Source organism: Triticum aestivum, chromosome 7A (assembly GCF_018294505.1).
Source record: "Triticum aestivum cultivar Chinese Spring chromosome 7A, IWGSC CS RefSeq v2.1, whole genome shotgun sequence".
In the NCBI taxonomy this organism is placed as follows: domain Eukaryota; kingdom Viridiplantae; phylum Streptophyta; class Magnoliopsida; order Poales; family Poaceae; genus Triticum; species Triticum aestivum.
This window is the reverse complement of record NC_057812.1, coordinates 223,582,453-223,599,953: the sequence shown is the minus strand read 5'-3', so window position 1 is coordinate 223,599,953 and position 17,501 is coordinate 223,582,453. Positions and strand designations below refer to the sequence as shown.

The following is a 17,501-nucleotide window of genomic DNA, read 5'->3' as shown; positions in this document are numbered from 1 at the left end:
CACTAGTCGTGACACCCGCCACATCCTCCTCCCGTGATTATTGTGGCACCGGCGGTTCCCTTGACGACATCCATGGGGGATCTGGCGCCTGTGATGAACTGATGACTGCTGGGGATCAGGCACTGATGGCTTCTATCACGATGGGTGGTGTCGATGTGCGACTCGGGAGCATCATCCCCGTCAACGACTCCATACCATCAACGACGTCACCATCGTCCCCACTATGCCTCCTCGTTTATCTTCGTTCCATCGAGGCCTAGCCTAAGCCCGAGCCCAAGCATGAGGACCCACTCGGGGCGTGTTGCAGCTCTTTGAGCTCAAAGCAATGGAGAAGAGGAGCACACCGAGTGTTTTGGCCTCGCAAGTAGTGATGAGAAGGAGCAACATCAACTCACGCCCGTCGCTCCGAGGAGGAAGAGGACGACTTCGTCTCCATCGACGAGCTCTCGGACTAACCATTGAAAAGTGGTAGCGATAGAGTAGTGTAGGTAGTAGTTCCTAGCAATGCCGATTAGCGACATTGCATATTTTGAAAAATGTCGATTGGTGACCATTCTAGTTGCAAAATATATGTATTGCGACGACTTTTGACCGCCAATATAGTTGCTAATTATGTGTATCGTGTTTGATGACGATCATGAACTTTTTGTTCGGATTAAACGTAGATTAAATCAAAATAAAATTTTGAAGCAAATGAAAGAAAGACAAATATGAAAGCTACTGTTTGGCGATTTTCTGTATAAACCCGACAACTTTTAAATCGTCATGAAGCACGCTTCCACATGGCGGATGGTAGTCCAAATTATGTCTACTCTCATATAGTGTTTTTGTTAACTGGAGGAATTCATTGATAAATAACTCTATCAACAAAAGGCACAAGTAGAAAGGAAAGAGAAAGCAACCAACAAGGACGGCAAAAATCAGGTAAAAGGGTAATGTACAGAGGTTTTGTTCACATATGAGTGAGGATCGCAAAAAATCATATGTGTGAACACGCCTAGAATAGCTGTTTCAAATGGCAATATTATGCATGAACAGTCCTCACTCATATGTGTTATCGAATGAAATATGTAGAAAGAAATGACTTTTGTGATGCAATTAATTCAATTAAAGTATTATTGAAATATTTTGAACACAATGCATACGCTCATTTTTATGAACACATACACGTATACCCTAACCTTATGAGCACATTCGAAAGACTAAGGTGACACATTATTTTGAGATTGACAAAGTCGTCACAGACATCAAACTAATCCAACACTTGTTCGCATTAAATATTGTACAATTGACTAAATATGAAATCATAATCTCATGTTTTTCTACATTTTAGATTAAATCCACTGAAAGAAAAGAATTACGAAGTATTGTATGTGCGAGATTCGTGCCTCGGTCCCCGTGCAATTTTGCGTGTGTCACTAGCCAAGAGATATGGCTGTCCGGCCAAACAAGACAAGGAGTACTGCCTGATCGAAAAAGCAGATGAAAGGCTTTCCCCGGCCGGCGGAGTTAAAGAAGCAGGCGCAGTAACTCCGGCTAGGTAACTATGCGTACCTACCACACCTGCCTCCCATCTCGTCCGTCCACACGTCGTACGATCAGATCCTCGCCGTCCGGCCCTTTCGCCCAACGGCCTTCTGTGCATACCGGCGTCCCGCGCACGGGCCCCGCGGACCAGTCGCGTTAAAAAATATTCGATCGTGCATCGGACGCCTCGGATCCCCTGTAGTCCGAAAAGGCTAGGCTTATCTACGGCCAGTATCACGCTGAACCTCCCCCTGACAGTCGGGTCCCGCATAGAGCGCCTTTCCAACTCTTTTACTTTGCATCCCTAAAAAAGAACTCTTTTACCTTGCAGTTGTCCACCCCTTTCACGACAGATGGGCCCAGGTGAGGTGGGGCCGGAGGTTCAGTGTGCGTGACGGAGAGCGGCTAGAGAGCGGCTGCAAGGCGGTGGGAGGGAGCGGAGCATAAAACGGACGTGACCAGCGCCACGCCTCGCCTCGCCTCCCCATTTCTCTCTCCCACTCCCCCATTACGTCTCTTGCTCAGACCCTGTGCGTGTGTGAGAGAGATTCTCGTCTTCCACTTCCACCCCCCAAATATCGTGTGCGCCTTTTTTTTGCTGCTCATGTTGGCTTCGTGCGGGAGGAAGGGGTTATGCCAGCGGCAGCGGGGATCAAAACCCTAGAGGAGGCGGCCTTCTGATGCGAAGCTAGGGGGCGCAGCCCGGCTGCTTGAGTCAGTGAGGTAAGCGATCGGTTGGTTGGAAACATCGGGGGGCCGATTTCATCGGCGGGCGTCGCTTCCGGCTAGAAATCTGGGGGGGAATGCCTGCGTTTTGCGGTGATCTTGGTGCATTTTTTGTTGTTATTTCTGTTAATATTTCGTGTGCTTGCTTTTTTGGGATGTTTTCCCCGGGCGTGGCATTTTGATTTGGTTGGTTGGTCGCATTGCCTATGATTGGGTAGTTCCGTACGCGCATGCGTCTTCGTAATTAAGGGCCGGATTTATTCCTATCGTTTGCTAGCCGTGCTGGTGGGGAGCTTAATCGCCGCGCCCTTCTCGTTTTCCGGCGATTTTATTCCGCTTAAAGGCGCGGGGTTTGCTTGGATTTAGGGGGGTTTTGCGAGGGCGCAGAGACGCCAGGAAGCTTCCGCGACGCTGCCGCTCGCCGCGACCTACTTGGCCGCTCGCATTCGCCGTGCCTCTCGCCGCTCGCCGCCGACTCCGAGTTCGCTGCCGCCTCCACATCCAGGCTCTCAACAACTGGGCGGCGCAGGCGGCGGCTTCCGGGTGGTGCGTTTGCCCCACGGATATCTCCATCATCTCTCGTCCTCTCAAACGGCATCGATTGCTTTTTTTTCGGGGCTTATGGGTTCGTGGTTATTATTTTTGAAATATCTCTGGTAAGGCTCGGGGTCAGGGAGTTCGAAGGTACTGCGCTGTAACCCCCTCTGCTACTAGTGCTCCGTAACAAACTGAGACTGCTTTTAAATTTAGCGAGGAAACTGGGGAAATTTGGAGATCTTAACCGTCAAGGTGTCTATCCACTTTCCGTGCACAAATGCAGGCATTCCTGCATGCATGTGTGTGTGCGCCTGCCTCCCTATTTTTCATCATGCTTCTGTTTTCTTGCCAATAGTGCCTAAACCAAGATAAAGTAGTTATGCCTTTTTTATGGGGTTTCAGTCTTCGATAAGTTACATGGCGTTCTTAGTTTTCTCTAATGTTATACTGACTTGGTCGAAATTAGGACATCGAAGCCGAAAACAGAAGTCCAGAAAAATATTAGCTAGCGTTTCTCTTGGTCCCATATAACTTCGTGCAACTTCAGTAGGAAGGTGATCTGGGGTAGGTATTGGCATGAGTGTGAACGTTTAGTTTGGTAGATTAATATTGCTGTATCTCAAACAATTTGTGTGAGTTGTGAAACATATACAGCTCTACAGTATGATAAACAAATATTTGTGGTGCTTAAACAGGTTTTATAGAGGCGTAAAAGTGAAACAAGGACCTTCCAGTTGATACCAGATATGGCTGAGATTGCTGATGAAGATAGTTCTGGGGTAGGTATTGGCATGAGTGTCAACGTTTAGTTTGGTAGATTAATATTGCTGTATCTCAAACAATTTGTGTGAGTTGTGAAACATATACAGCTCTACAGTATGATAAACAAATATTTGTGGTGCTTAAACAGGTTTTATAGAGGCGTAAAAGTGAAACAAGGACCTTCCAGTTGATACCAGATATGGCTGAGATTGCTGATGAAGATAGTTCCACCGGCATTGATTTGATTTGTGCCTTGTGTGATAATGGTGGCGAAATCGCAAGGTACATGTTTATTTGTTTTCTCTTTTTTGTGCTCTGAATGAAATGTAATGAAATAATCAGTTATAGTTCTTTATTACAGAATTCTCAACCATTTATTTGTTTTGGATCGCTACTAAAACTATTGAATTTGAAACAAAGTAAAACCATTGTTAATCATCAACATGCACCTTCTATAGGTAGAAATGGCTTTATTAGAGAACGTAGTCGCTAAGCTTCATAGTTCTTATCATGCAATAATCTATACGTTGATGCTGTTTAACAAGGAGATGCCTTGACCTACAACTTATTGAGAATGCAGCTTGGCTTATAAATTGCCTGCTGTTTTGTATGGAAGCTCTAGGAAAATGGTGGAGTTCTAACCATGCCTGGTTATATGTGTATGACAGTTGGATGTTTTATTCCACTTTGTGCTCACCTGGAGTACTTGATCTGCTTACTACCTTTTACAAGCTTTGCTCTACATGTCGTTTACTAGCTGGGTTAACTGCTTAAGCGTTATTCTCTGGAAGTTTTCTGTTCAAATCAGTTCTTACCCTTTGTTACATAAAAATAAAATACATGTAGAATGAGTATTTGGTCCTATTAAATCTGTAAGTATCTTTTTTTTAAAACACACGTTTTGGTTCCATTCAATTGTTCTGTTGTATCCCTTCCATAATAGAACACTAGTAAGCGTGCACGTGCAACGCACGTTATAACCTGAGGCACATATCGAGCAAAAGAAACAAGACCCCTCTTAAATCTGACTACAACTCAAGCCTTTCAATTGGCATTTTTCAAAAATTCAGTACACGACACGAGCTTACACAGAAAGTCTAGTCACATATATCTGGCATTGCTACATCTTTAATTCTTCTATAAAAAAACTACCATATGCCCTGGGATAACCACCATCTGGACATCCATGTGATGAAAGCTTTGCACCTTTCACCTGTGATGATTCTTAGTTGGTTGTGCCTCTGCCTCCCCTTATTCTCTGAAAGATATAAACAAGACAGTGTCATGTATAATGCTCTTGTATCTACAATGATCAGCCAATGAAGTTGTGCGAGCTAACAGCTTTCCAACTTGATTACAACTCAAATCTAAAAATCTGCAGGTTACGAATGATTCTGATGACCTGCGATGGCAGCACCTTGAAACTAATTTTTGAATAAAACCGTGCATTTGGAATACAAAGAAATACTACACTGGAACATGCATTTGAAGAAAAATACAATAATTCACCCGGAGAAAGGAACAGTACTAACAAACTGCTGCATGCAATCAGTGGTAGTACAAACAAAAAATAAGGTGAAAAACATGCACATTGTTTAGAAGAAGCAGACTGTTGACTGCCTTTCCCATAAAATAAATGTTTTTCTTTCACATAGCTTATAGCTTACAAATCAGCAGAGAATGTAAAATTGATACTGTATTAGAAAATGTGATAGCTCTGGGATATAAATAGGAACTTTCTTCAAGTTCACAAATATATAGCTTGTCCTTTCCTTTGTCCAGAAAAAAATCCCTGAAATATAAATAGTAGAACATCATGCACCATTTGTGAAGAGCACTTACTTGAACATATGTTGATTTCTGAAAATGCTAATGTGCAACCTATATGGGACGTGGGCATTTTGGAGGCAAGGGAAGCAATAACATCACCCAGTGCAGACAGTGACTTGTTGATGAACTTTACCTCCTTAGATCTCTCTCCATCTACTTCAGTTTTAGCCAAGCGCTCACTTCAAACCACATGTGGGTAATCCTTTGCCCAGTTACCACATGCTCACTGGTGACAGTGACCCTAACCAAGATGCAAGTAAAACAAAAGTTCAGATAACGTTATCCCATTGCTAAAATATTCTCATTACCATGTCAAGTATGCTACTCCCTCCGATCCAAATTAATTGAAGTAGACTTGGTAACACTTTAGTCCAAAATTATACTAAGTCAGCATCAATTAATTTGGATCGGAGGTAGTAAATTAAATCTAGATTACTGACCTCACGACTGACAACTTCTCAGCACATACAACCTCTGAATAAAACAATTAGAATACAACACATGATAAAATTATTAAAACAATTGGATTGTACAGAGAATGGCGGTTCCAACTTTTCTGAAATGTTACACTTAGCAATTAGGATGATGCGGATGGTGAAGTAATAGAACCAATGCATGATATCATTGTGTGTAAATTTCATCAAGTCAGGTAAAATAAACTTTTAGTGCTGACCATTCCACAAGCACATAGATACGACACATCAATACACACACTTACGTTGGTGCTTTACTTAAGCAGTAGTATTTTCACAAAGCCCATGCCAGGTGTATGCCAAGTGCACTTCACCGAGTTTTACACTCGCCGAACCCTACCCCGAGTCCCCGAGTACATATCAGCATAAATGTTTTTTCTGCAGTGCATTTGCACGTGCAACGCACGTATAAAACACTTGATAATTCCTCATTCATCATAGTTAAGAGACAATTATTTGAATAAAAAATGTATTGGCATGAATCGATAAATGTTCCTGTCATACAGGAAAACGCTTGCTTGCACCTATTTTGCGGCATATAGGATCTTTTTTACATGAAGCGACGAATGTTCCTGTCAGTTACACACAAACAGACACCACTGGAATCGTCTCGCATGCCAAGTATAAAGTTTGGCGAGTTTTCTTTCGTTAGGAGCTCAGCAATCACAGTAGTCTACCGAGTATCAACGTATATGAACTCAAGAAACCAAAAGAATCTTGTAAACACACCTACCTATTTTCCCAGTTTCGAGGGAAGGGGACTTCATGAGACAATATAAACCCATAAAACTCAAGTCATTGATGCCCCGCTCATTCTTTATATGCATCAAGATGCTCTTGAGATGTAGATGTTAGTTTATTTTGCACTGAAATATGTCAAAACACTGAAATGCTGAAAGAAAAATACATGATCTGCAATGGAACTTTTCATCCATATTTCATAGCATTCACAACTGCCTAAATAATATGGAATTGCCATTGGCTGCAAATTACAAAGTCTGCGCTAAATAAGCAAACCTTATACAATTCTAGTGCGCTACCATAATTTTTAGACTGCGGAATTCTACAAAATAAATGAATTTGGAACTGCCTAGTGGTCTACAATCCCAGTAATCAAGCAATCCATGCACACTTTGTATAATAAATGGATTTTGCTTGAATAACAAACTAACTTGTTGTACAGTTCTACAAGCAGACAAGATAACAAACCTATAAGAGAAGATATGGAACCATGGAAGTACAGGGAGATTGAAAACACAAGCCTGGCGTGTTCTTCACAGCAGATAATGTTGATTATTTCTTATAAACCGTACTTACTATGTTCAACTGAACTGAAGTATACTAATTAAATTTGGACTAACCATGCTGTCCTAATACATCAACCAGGAAACAATTTCAAAATATACAAATAAGATCATGATGAGTAGTTTATTTGTTAATCACAATGGACACAAATTTCAAATTGGCTTCAAGAAATAACATCATTTGTACATCTATGACTTACGAACATCAGAGCAAATATTTTTATGATACCAGCCTGAACTTCAAACAAAATTGTCCTGACGAACAACTATCCAACTGTACCACCCTGCACATCAAGAAAAAAAACATCACATACTCACTGCATTCCTAGATTTAGAGTGTTTTTGTGGCTCTATTATGTGAAACACCTTCACTGACAGAAAGTAGTGGTGCCAGTTGTTTAAGGAGAATAATAATCCACACACCATAGCCAGGACATATTTTTTTCTTTCACATTTGCATACAAAGGAAAAAGCTCTGTAGGAAGATATTACCAGCACTTCGAAAGGAATCGATTGCAGTAGCGGTTGCATAAGAAATGATGCACTGATTTCTCTCGAAGCTTTGCTGCTTATTCACACTTACAAAATTCAAATAAAGACCATCAAAAACAATTCGAACAGTCTGGTCAGTTCTAGAGGATTTTCCATATGTGACACTCTCCTGAATGTTGAATCTCAGCAATGTTGTAGAGGAGTAGGCCAGTCTAATTAATTAGATTTACATGTTTGTAAGTCTCGATCCTAGAAACTTGCAAACCTACGGTTCAACAAAGGCTGCAATTTACTTTTTACTGAAAGATATGGTATCTATTGATCTCTCTCTATCTTATGGCTGAGATGAACATAATTGTGGAAAGAAGCCTCCACTGAAATTTTAGTCTCCAGTGTGCGCCACCAACCAATTTCCGAACTAAGGAGGCGGAGGGGGAGTTGCATTACCAGATTTTGAAGCCTAGGACGGTGTGGTAGTGTGAAGCTGCTGCCCCAGCAGCAACTGCAAAATAAGGTACAGTTATACACACCCAGCACATAACTTGGGATCAAAATTGTGAGAGTAGCGTATGATATAACAGCTATACACACACAAATAGTCGTGGAGTAGCAGCTTAGGACATGCAGAGATAAGATGTGCAACTGAACATGGAGAAAGAAGGTTCCAGCGGTGGTGGAACTCACCTGCGATGCCGTTCTTGTCGCCTTCGCCATCACGTCGCCTCCTGGTTGTCCACTCGTGGGCTTCATGGGGGACCCTCGGTCGTGGCATCGGGCCTCGATGGAGTGCGGCAGGCTGCTGGCGGCGGAGCGGCTGACGCAGGGTGCCATGGCGCTGCGCAGGGACCCGACGATGCCCGACTTCCTGCTGCTCCCGCCGATCTTTTGGTTCCTGGCGCTCTCCTCAGCCTCGCGAATTGCAGGGGCGCCCGCCTCCTCCTCCTCCTCCTCCAACCACCTCCCGCTCCACCGAAAGAGATCGCCGAGCGGAACACCTTCATTGCCGCGCGCCTCGCCGCCTACTCCCTGCCATGTCCGACCTCCCCGTCTACTGTTGCGACCCCTCGACGCTCACCAGCCCCGCGCCGGGCCAACCTCCGCAGCGTCTATCTCGGGGTGGATTAGGAAGCACGCCGAAGAGGAAGGGAAGGGAGGGCCGGCGGCGCAACGTTGCTACGGATCCGCATTTCTCAATCCAGGGAAAGATAGAAGGGGAATCGTGCCCAAAAATCACGGGGTTGTGGGGCGGGGCCGCCGGGATCGGGGACGTGGAGTGCTAGAAGAATCGCAGATCACGCGTCTGCTCGGCAGAACATTTCATCTCAGACGTTCATCTAGACGGCAGACCGTTCGCCTAATATAGGCAGTAGGATGTGCTTAGATTGATCTGATCTGACGGTACAGGTTATTCTGTGTACAGTTTGTTGTGTGGCTTTGGGAGAAGTCATGTTTGCTTTTTTAATAGTAGTATAGATGCATTAGCATTTTAGGTTGAACCTTAGTTTCTCATTATGATTAGTAATGTGTGCTTCTTCTAAACTATCTGCAGCTGTGAAGGCAAGTGCCTGCGGTCATTTCATGCAACAAAAGATGCTAGTGAAGACTGCAAAACATTGGGCTATACTAGGAATCAGTTTGATGTATCTATTCTGACCCTCAGTTGGGAGTGAATCATTATTTTTACTTTTCTTTACCTATTCGAGGCATCTTTTGATGAGCTTGTACATATTTACAGGCGATGAAAGTTTTTCTGTGCAAGAATTGTGAACATGAAAGATATCAATGTTTTGCCTGTCACAGGTTGAGTTCAGCGAAAACAAATCCTCCTGAGGTTAAAGCCCTTTTACCTGATATAGTTTTGAGAAATTTCAAGCAGACTAGTTGGCCGCTTACTCGAATTATTATATCTTGTAGGTATTTCCTTGTGCCTCAGCAAGTTGTGGGCACTTTTATCATGCTAAATGTGTTGCACAATTGCTCTTCCCTGAAAATGAAGCAAAAGCAACTGAGTACACGGCAAGGATAATCAATGGGGCGAAATTTGCATGCCCAGTCCACAAATGTGATGTTTGTAAATATGGTGAAAACAAGGAGGTTAAGGAGCTGCAATTTGCTGTTTGCCGACGGTGCCCAAAGTCATATCATCGAAGATGTCTGCCAAGGCAATGAGAACTTGTTCCCATATTTGTGACTGTAGTTCGCATTCCTTGTTAGTTGGTATTTACTACGCTGCCTTGGATCAAACTAACACATATGTACCTGTCAATAGGAAAATTGTCTTTGATGACGTAATTGAGAATGGTGTGTGCCTTTTCCAAAGGGCATGGGACGGTCTTCTGCCAAAGAATCGCATCTTAATATATTGCCTGTAAGATTTGTTTCCTTTAGACAATTATTTGTTTTCCTTGCTATGTTGGTGCATCTTTCTGACTATATTCTTTTTTTGGCCAGCAAGCACAATATTGATCCAAAACTTCGAACTCCTCTAAGAGATCATATTAAGTTCCCTGATGATCCTATCACTAAAAAACCATCCAATGTGAATGGATTGAGAAGGGTTAAGATACGACGCCTTGATGACTGCCTCCCTGTCCCATCATCCAGTAGCAAAAGACCCCTCGGTACATCAACTTGTTCTTCCTCCATCAATTCGATAGCGAAAAGGAAGAAAGAACATCTGCCTGGAGGTACAAAACATCCCAGTATGCAAAAATCAGTCATGTCAGTGATCCCCATTAGCACATTCCCTGAGGTTGACATAAACACGGCGACGAGGTAAACATATTACTCTTTACTTCTGTGCTCTTTGTTCATCTGTCTATGATCTTCAGATGCACTCGATTACAAATTTAAGTTTACTGGTTAAGTATTTATAAGAGCGTATATAGTTGCCATGCCAAAATTTTCTCTTAGAATTATTATTTGCATTTTTAGTAACAAATGTGCTAAACGAATGTACTAGTAAATGTATATTGGAGTGTGTGAAAAGTCAAAGCTTGAATTTGGGAATGGAGGGGGTGCCAAAATTCTTGTACGTTAGATTTAAGATGATTTGGGTGTTTAAGTTTAGTTGTAAAGTTAGTGGACGACAATAAGAAAAGCTTAAGGGTCACTGGACGCCACCCTGTAAATTTACGTAAGCAGTTGCAAAACAATTGTTATTTTTGATGAGTTTATCATCTTCTGATGATGAGCGGAAGGTTCTTGAAACGCTTAGATTCTTGCAGAATGCTGATCTGATAAGCCAAAAAGTTTGTGTATCTTGTGTCAACAAATATAGAACTGCACAGTATGTGCTGATGTGTGCCAATCAAGATAACAAAAAACCTTTAAAATGCAGGGTCATCATGTTTACTTTGTTCCCAATTGTTTATGTGCCGCCATCATATTAAATATTCTGATTTCTGAGGAATGCTGGCACTGCTACCTTTGCATTACGTTGTGTCCAAGTATTTGTTCAATTTGTGCATTTCAATACTGTTGTATTCCTTATGTTGCCATAATCCGCAACACAAACACCGAGACTAACCTAGTGGTAGTCTCTCAGGATTTATGACTTTGCACAGAAAGCATCATCAAATATAACTATTGAGGATGTACAGAAACAGCTAGTGGTTTCGTCTACGTACACGTCATTTATGAAGAATACTGATAAAGTTACATTGGGAAAGGTGGAAAGATCTGTCGAGGTACTCTACTGCACTTTCTTAGAAGCAGTGACATGTATTTGGTTGATGCTGATGTGTATTCTTGGCAGGCTGTTAAGACTGCGGTTCATATGTTAGAAAGTGGTGCGGATATTGAAGAGGCCAAAGATGTATGCTCACCATATGACCTTTTCCAACTTGCAAAATGGAAGGTACATGCAAATTCATTCTTTTGTTTCATCCTTGTGTTTTTAGGATTGTAGAATTTGGCTGTTTGTGATAACTGATAATTGGACATTGAGATACTGAAAGTTATTGTAATGATCTATGAGATACATGCTTGTAGTTTTTCCCCTGACATGGTATGCATATGATCGTAATATAAATGATATTATGAGCTATTATGTGCAGAACAAACTGAATATATATCTTGCCCCGTTTCTTCATGGCACGCGCTATACATCTTATGGGCGGCATTTCACAAAACTGGACAAGCTCGAGAAGGTAGATCTACACATTATTTAAAATATGTCTTATTTGTTCCTGCTATGGAGTTTTCTTCTGTTCACTATTTTCTGGTAGCGAGTTGTCATGTTGCGACTTCTGAGTAATGTTCTGACATGTCCCGCTTGTTGTGTTGAAATTGGTCATAGGATATGTTTGTCCACGTATGCCTGATCCCAAATTGGCATCCATTTTTGTACAAATATAGTTGGTTAATGCTGACATTAATTACCCAGAGTAGAGTTGGCACTTAGAGTCATGGTTGAGAATCTAGTTACGTGCAGATTCAACAAGGTTTTTTTTTGTTAGAACGTCAGCTTTATTAAACTCTTAGACAAAGTTACAAAGGGTCTCCCGGATACACTCAGGAGTAGAATGGAAAACAACAACACTAGACAAATTTTTACAAGACTTAGCTAACAGATGAGCAGCTATATTCACTTGCCGACGAACATGCTTGAACACCACAGACACAAAACTCCTTGAAGCAAATTTTATATCATTGACCACAGTACCAACGATGGAACGGTCAGAGATACTTGAATTAATCCTAGTAACCAGCGACTGGCAATCTGAGGCAAATATCACTTTGGAGAATTGTTCTTCTCGGGCCAGATACACACAGCTCTTCGTAAAGCCAAAGCCTCCGCAAGTTCAGGCTCCAATGCCCCAAGGTTGTTCCTCAGTAAGCGTTGTGGCATCTTAGGGTCCAGTTGTCTATTAAGCTAAGTCTAGAAGTATCCAGGGTGAGTGTGTGTGTGTGTGTCCTGGTAGAAGAGTCTGTTTGTGGGAAGAGTCTTGTCATCTCCTAGATGAACCCAGCCTAGTCTAGAAGTATCCAGGGAGTGTATCCTAGTAGAAGAGTCTCTGGGTAGAATCCAGTTGTCTCTTAGATGAATTGTCCAGGGTGTGCTGAATTACTGTTCAGTGAACATTCAACATAAAGGGTCTATATAAGGGTGTATTCCCCTTGTAAGGAGTCAAGCAAGGAAATATCTAGGTCCTACCTATGCTTCTCTTCTACCCCTCTAATTCTCCTATCTTTCCCCACTACCTTTTACTGTACCACGGCGCCTACACGGCAACGACCCTCGCGTCCAGCAAGTATCCCACCCCACAACCTTGGTAGCCAACGTTGGCTACAACAGTGCGGCGCCTACACGGCAACGACCCTCGCGTCCAGCAAGTATCCCACCCCACAACCTTGATAGCCAACGTTGGCTACAACAGTAAGCTTTACTTATGATCCCAAAGATCAAAGAACTTGCACATCTTAATATATAGACGACAAATGAATGAGTTAACATGATTTGGTAGTATTCAACCATGTTTTTTACTGCAAATTACAGTAAGAATATTAAAGAAGATACAAAGTGCATTGAAACTGTGAATTTGCACTTGGTAGCAGCATTTGTTGGGACTTTGTAAGATCGGTCCTTTAGGGGCTGGTTATCTTTATTTGGTAGTCTTTTTATCTCTTATATATTGAGGTAGGTAAGAAGCCTCCCTCTGATAATCTGATTAAAGAGGGGTTTTGCTTTAGGGTTAAACAACAGTGAACTTGATCTGCTCCCTGGAATCTTCTCCTCTCCCCTTGTATCATCTAGCCCTTTATCTTGTGCTGCTAAGAATTTAGACAAATCTGCTCCCTCGAATCTTCTCCTCTCCCCTTGAATGATCTTAGTATTAAACACTAAGTCCTGCATTGAGCACAAAGGACAAAAAACTTGGGTAATATATTTCTTATTCAGGAATTTGGCGTAACTAATATTAATGTTTAAAAATCATCTATATCATTTTTTGTTTCTGTTGGCTATAAACAGAATTCAAGGTGAAATCAAGATATATTTATTATTCAAGAATTTGTGTGACTAATGTAATGTTAAAACGCGTTCGAGATGAACTCTGTTTCTGTTGGTTATAAACAGAATTCTAGGTAAAACCAAGTTTAAAAGTTTGGGGGTTAAATTAGCAATCTGCACCTCCTAATTTGATACCTATTGCAGAAAACAGCATGGCTACTATTCCCTTGCACTTAAGAATGGTCAGCAGGTACTTTACGAAGATACCTGTTTCTGAGACGCAATTTTATAAATGCATAGAAATACTACCCCTGGTGGTTGTGTGGAACTGTTGCCAAATTAGGTAGTGGTAAACTACAATATACTCCTTAGGGCATGTTTTTAATAATAGAATTTCTTCATAAAGTTCTGGTATTTTGTTGAAATTTGACTTCTCCAATAAATACAATTTTTCCAAACAGCACATTATTTGTTTTGTACAGCGGCTACTCTTCAATCTCTGGTTTCATTTTGTTCTCTTTCATTGGGTTGAAAATTGTGCTTGTTATCTTGCTTAGAAGGTTATGGTTAGTTCAAGCTTTGTATATACTCTAGGTTGCTTCCTGTTCCTAGGTTGTTTCCTGTTCCTGACTGCATTCTTAATCTGTCTTGCTGAAGTAACTCTGGTGATTTTGTGCAGATTGTAGATAAGTTACAATGGTATGTTCAAAGTGGTGATATGGTAAATTTCTGTTTTGGTTTTTGTTACTTCAGTCTTGAGTTGTAAACATGCATAAGTGATGCACCTATTATAGCCCACTTCCATCTCATCTCATACATGCATAGAATCTGTTATTTTGATCATTCAGTCATGGATTTTTTTATACTACAGTGTTATCATACATATATGCTGTCAGTAACAATCATTGACGGCCAAGTCAGATGGTGATGCGCCGGTAAAAAAAATACCGAGGCAATTGTTTGAATAAAACATTGCATTATGTTTGTCTGCATAAAAAGTTTATCATTGATTTTGTTTTATTAAAGTTTCTACCAGTTTGTAATAATGCAATATGATCACCTGCTTGGACTAGTTGCCATTCTTGGATTAACTAGAATCTGCTCATAATGTGCATGTTTGGACTATTTTTATTCATGAATTTAGCTTCTATTCTTTTTTCTGTCTCAACTCTGGAAGTTAGCTCACCACTTATTTTAGGGACCCAGATTCAAAATTGACTGCAATATGTCCAACAGAAGCTGTTTATCATGACCTGTGCATTTTTCTTATTCTTTTAGGTCGTTGACTTCTGCTGTGGTTCAAATGATTTTAGCACATTATTGAAGGAAAAGCTTGAAGCTTCTGAAAAGAATTGCTTCTATAAAAATTATGATCTCATCCAGCCAAAGGTGCTTGCATTTCTCCAATTGTTATACATGGTCCATTTTTATCTTTAATAGTTTAATATTCCATGTACTATGAAATACTCCCTCCATCCAGAAATACTTGTCGTCAAAATGGATAAAAAGGGGTGTATCTAGAACTAAAATACATCTAGATACATCCCCTTTTATTCATCTTGTTGACAAGTATTTCCGGACGGAGGGAGTAGTTAATTGCAGATATAGATAGGAGCCTGACCAGGCATCCAATGTCTTTTGCTACTCCCTTAGCAAATTTTTGATTCGTTGAAGTGTTGTAGCACAGCGGACTGATACAGCATTATAAATATTTCTCCAGAATGATTTCAATTTTGAGAGGCGAGACTGGATGACTGTTCAACCAGATGAATTGCCAGCCGGATCCCGATTGGTATAGCTAGTGTTACTTTGCTCATGTCCATTATGGCAAACTTCCAGATTTTATGTATTCAGTATTTGCTGTTATCGTCAGATCATGGGCCTGAATCCCCCTTTTGGGTTTAAAGCTTCGCTTGCAAACCAGTTCATCAACAAAGCCCTAAGTTTCAAGCCAAAGCTGATAATTCTTATTGTTCCCAAGGAAACAGAAAGGTACTTCTTTTCTCTTTATTCATCCCCATATAGCTTTCTGGTTCTCTTAATCTCCAACAATGTTCCACACTTGATGATGTGTAGGTTGGATAAAAAATACCCACCTTATGAGCTAATATGGGAGGATTCTAATCAGCTTGCAGGAAAGGTATGTTTGGACAGTGTTCCCCTTGAAAACTCCTATACTTTAACGCTGATGATAGAATTTCGTTCCTGATGGTTTCTTTTGGAAAATTACGCAGTCGTTCTATTTGCCTGGATCGTTTGATGCTGATAATAAGCAGATGGATCAGTGGAATCTATCACCTCCTCCTCTTTCTCTGTGGAGCCGTAGTGATTTTGCTCAGAAACATAATGAGATTGCTAAATCAAAGGGGCACCTCTGCAGCAGAAGACCGTGCTATAATGATTCACAAAGGGACATCGCAGGCAATGCATATATGAGCACTAGTGGCGATTTGGAAATGGGCAGTAGTGAGGGCGAGGCGTGCATCCCTGATGAAGAAATGCAAGGAGAGCGACAAGCAGAAGCCTCCGTGATAGACCAGTTGTTGGCTGACACATATCATGATACCACTAGTTCTCCAGGTGACTACTGGACTGATACCAATGGCCGATCAGGGCAACCTCGCAACTATGATACTCCAGGTGGAAATGACCCTCCAACCCATGAGTATTTTGCAGTCAGGGCAGCTGAATCTGACATGAGCATTTCGTTGTCAGGCAGAAGTGCTTCCCGGAATCAAAACCAAACTGTGTCAACCTCTGATCATGAGCCTACCAATGATCATATTGCTAGTGTATCTGCCGAGCAACCAACCGATCCTGCTGATTGTGACGAGGTAACATCAGCTGATGCCCAGCATGGGCTGGGAGACCCACCGTCTGCACCAGAAAATGCAGCTGGAGTTCAATACCGAATCCTGGAGGACTCCCCACCTGAGGAAGGACAGCGAATCCTGGAAGACTCCCCACCCGAGGAAGGACAGCTGACACCTGAGGAAGCACAGCTGAATGATTTGTCGTCTACAGATGGAAATGCAGCTGGTGTGCAGATGCTGGAGGAGTCGCCACTTGAAGCGGATGCTCCAGTGGCTGCAGCGAATCTGCCACTAGCGCATACCTTCCCGGGGCTGCAGTTTGCAAGTGCTCCCACGTGGCCTGGATGCTATGCCGCCCGTGAAGTTCTGTCTCGAGGCATGGGCTACCCGACCTTCCATCAGGGAGCCTCCTACAACTTGCTTGAGAAGTAACATTAACCAAGCAAGCAAAGTTGATGCCATCTTTTGTTAGCAATGACCGGTTGACTGTCTTGCTTTTAACCTGGCCAGGACGTCGAGAAAGAAAGGGAAACCAGCGACACCAAGTAGCTGCTTATGTGCCTCGGCTTATCTTACAGGTGTGAGCTTGTTTATCTTCTGCGGCCAGCTTTAAAGTGCTGAGGTTGTGTGTGCACCTGCACTAATTTTGTACTAAAACTGTATCAAGAGTCATTGTGATGATGCTTGTTGACATCGTGTTTGTTTGGCGTTGTGGCTGCTTTTTGCTAAGCCCAAATTTTGGCCAGAGAGCATACTTTCGTCGAATTTAGCTGTCATTGCTTCTGGCCTGTTGCTTTCGTATTTGTTACCGTGATTTCTTGTTCGAAGTCTCAGTTTGCTAAGGTGGCTATCCCTCATTCAGAATTTTGGTACTAAAACTGTATTTTTGCACGATGCAGTAATGGTGTAGCCTCTAATATATACGTCATCAAGATTTGTCCGTAAGAGTAGCTTCCTGTCTCTGCTATATGTTGGAACGGTGAGCCAGCGGCGACAACGCTGCGTTGGATGCTACCATAGGTGTAGAGCAAGAGCGTGTGGACGCGAGCGTGGGAAGTTGGAGCAGAAGCTGTCCATGGATGGG

The 17,501-nt window shown here is 42.0% G+C and overlaps 1 protein-coding gene across 2 annotated transcripts; it reads left to right on the top strand.

Annotated features, from left to right (window-relative positions):
• Positions 1-2,007: 2,007 nt before the first annotated feature.
• Positions 2,008-17,200, top strand: LOC123151052 (protein ENHANCED DOWNY MILDEW 2). 2 transcript variants are annotated; one of them, XM_044570834.1, is made up of 17 exons: positions 2,008-2,250; positions 3,486-3,569; positions 3,701-3,834; positions 9,201-9,291; positions 9,387-9,482; positions 9,566-9,813; positions 9,921-10,019; positions 10,103-10,426; positions 11,199-11,340; positions 11,409-11,510; positions 11,710-11,802; positions 14,284-14,325; positions 14,883-14,993; positions 15,325-15,396; positions 15,478-15,596; positions 15,681-15,744; positions 15,839-17,200. In XM_044570834.1, exons 3-17 carry the CDS (start codon positions 3,752-3,754, stop codon positions 16,847-16,849), a joined length of 2,697 nt encoding a protein of 898 aa, XP_044426769.1. In that variant the 5' UTR covers positions 2,008-2,250; positions 3,486-3,569; positions 3,701-3,751; the 3' UTR covers positions 16,850-17,200. The 2 variants fall into 2 exon arrangements, with proteins under 2 accessions (XP_044426769.1, XP_044426770.1); XM_044570835.1 differs by lacking the exons at positions 2,008-2,250; positions 3,486-3,569 and adding an exon at positions 8,045-8,165.
• The last annotated feature ends 301 nt before the right edge of the window (positions 17,201-17,501 follow it).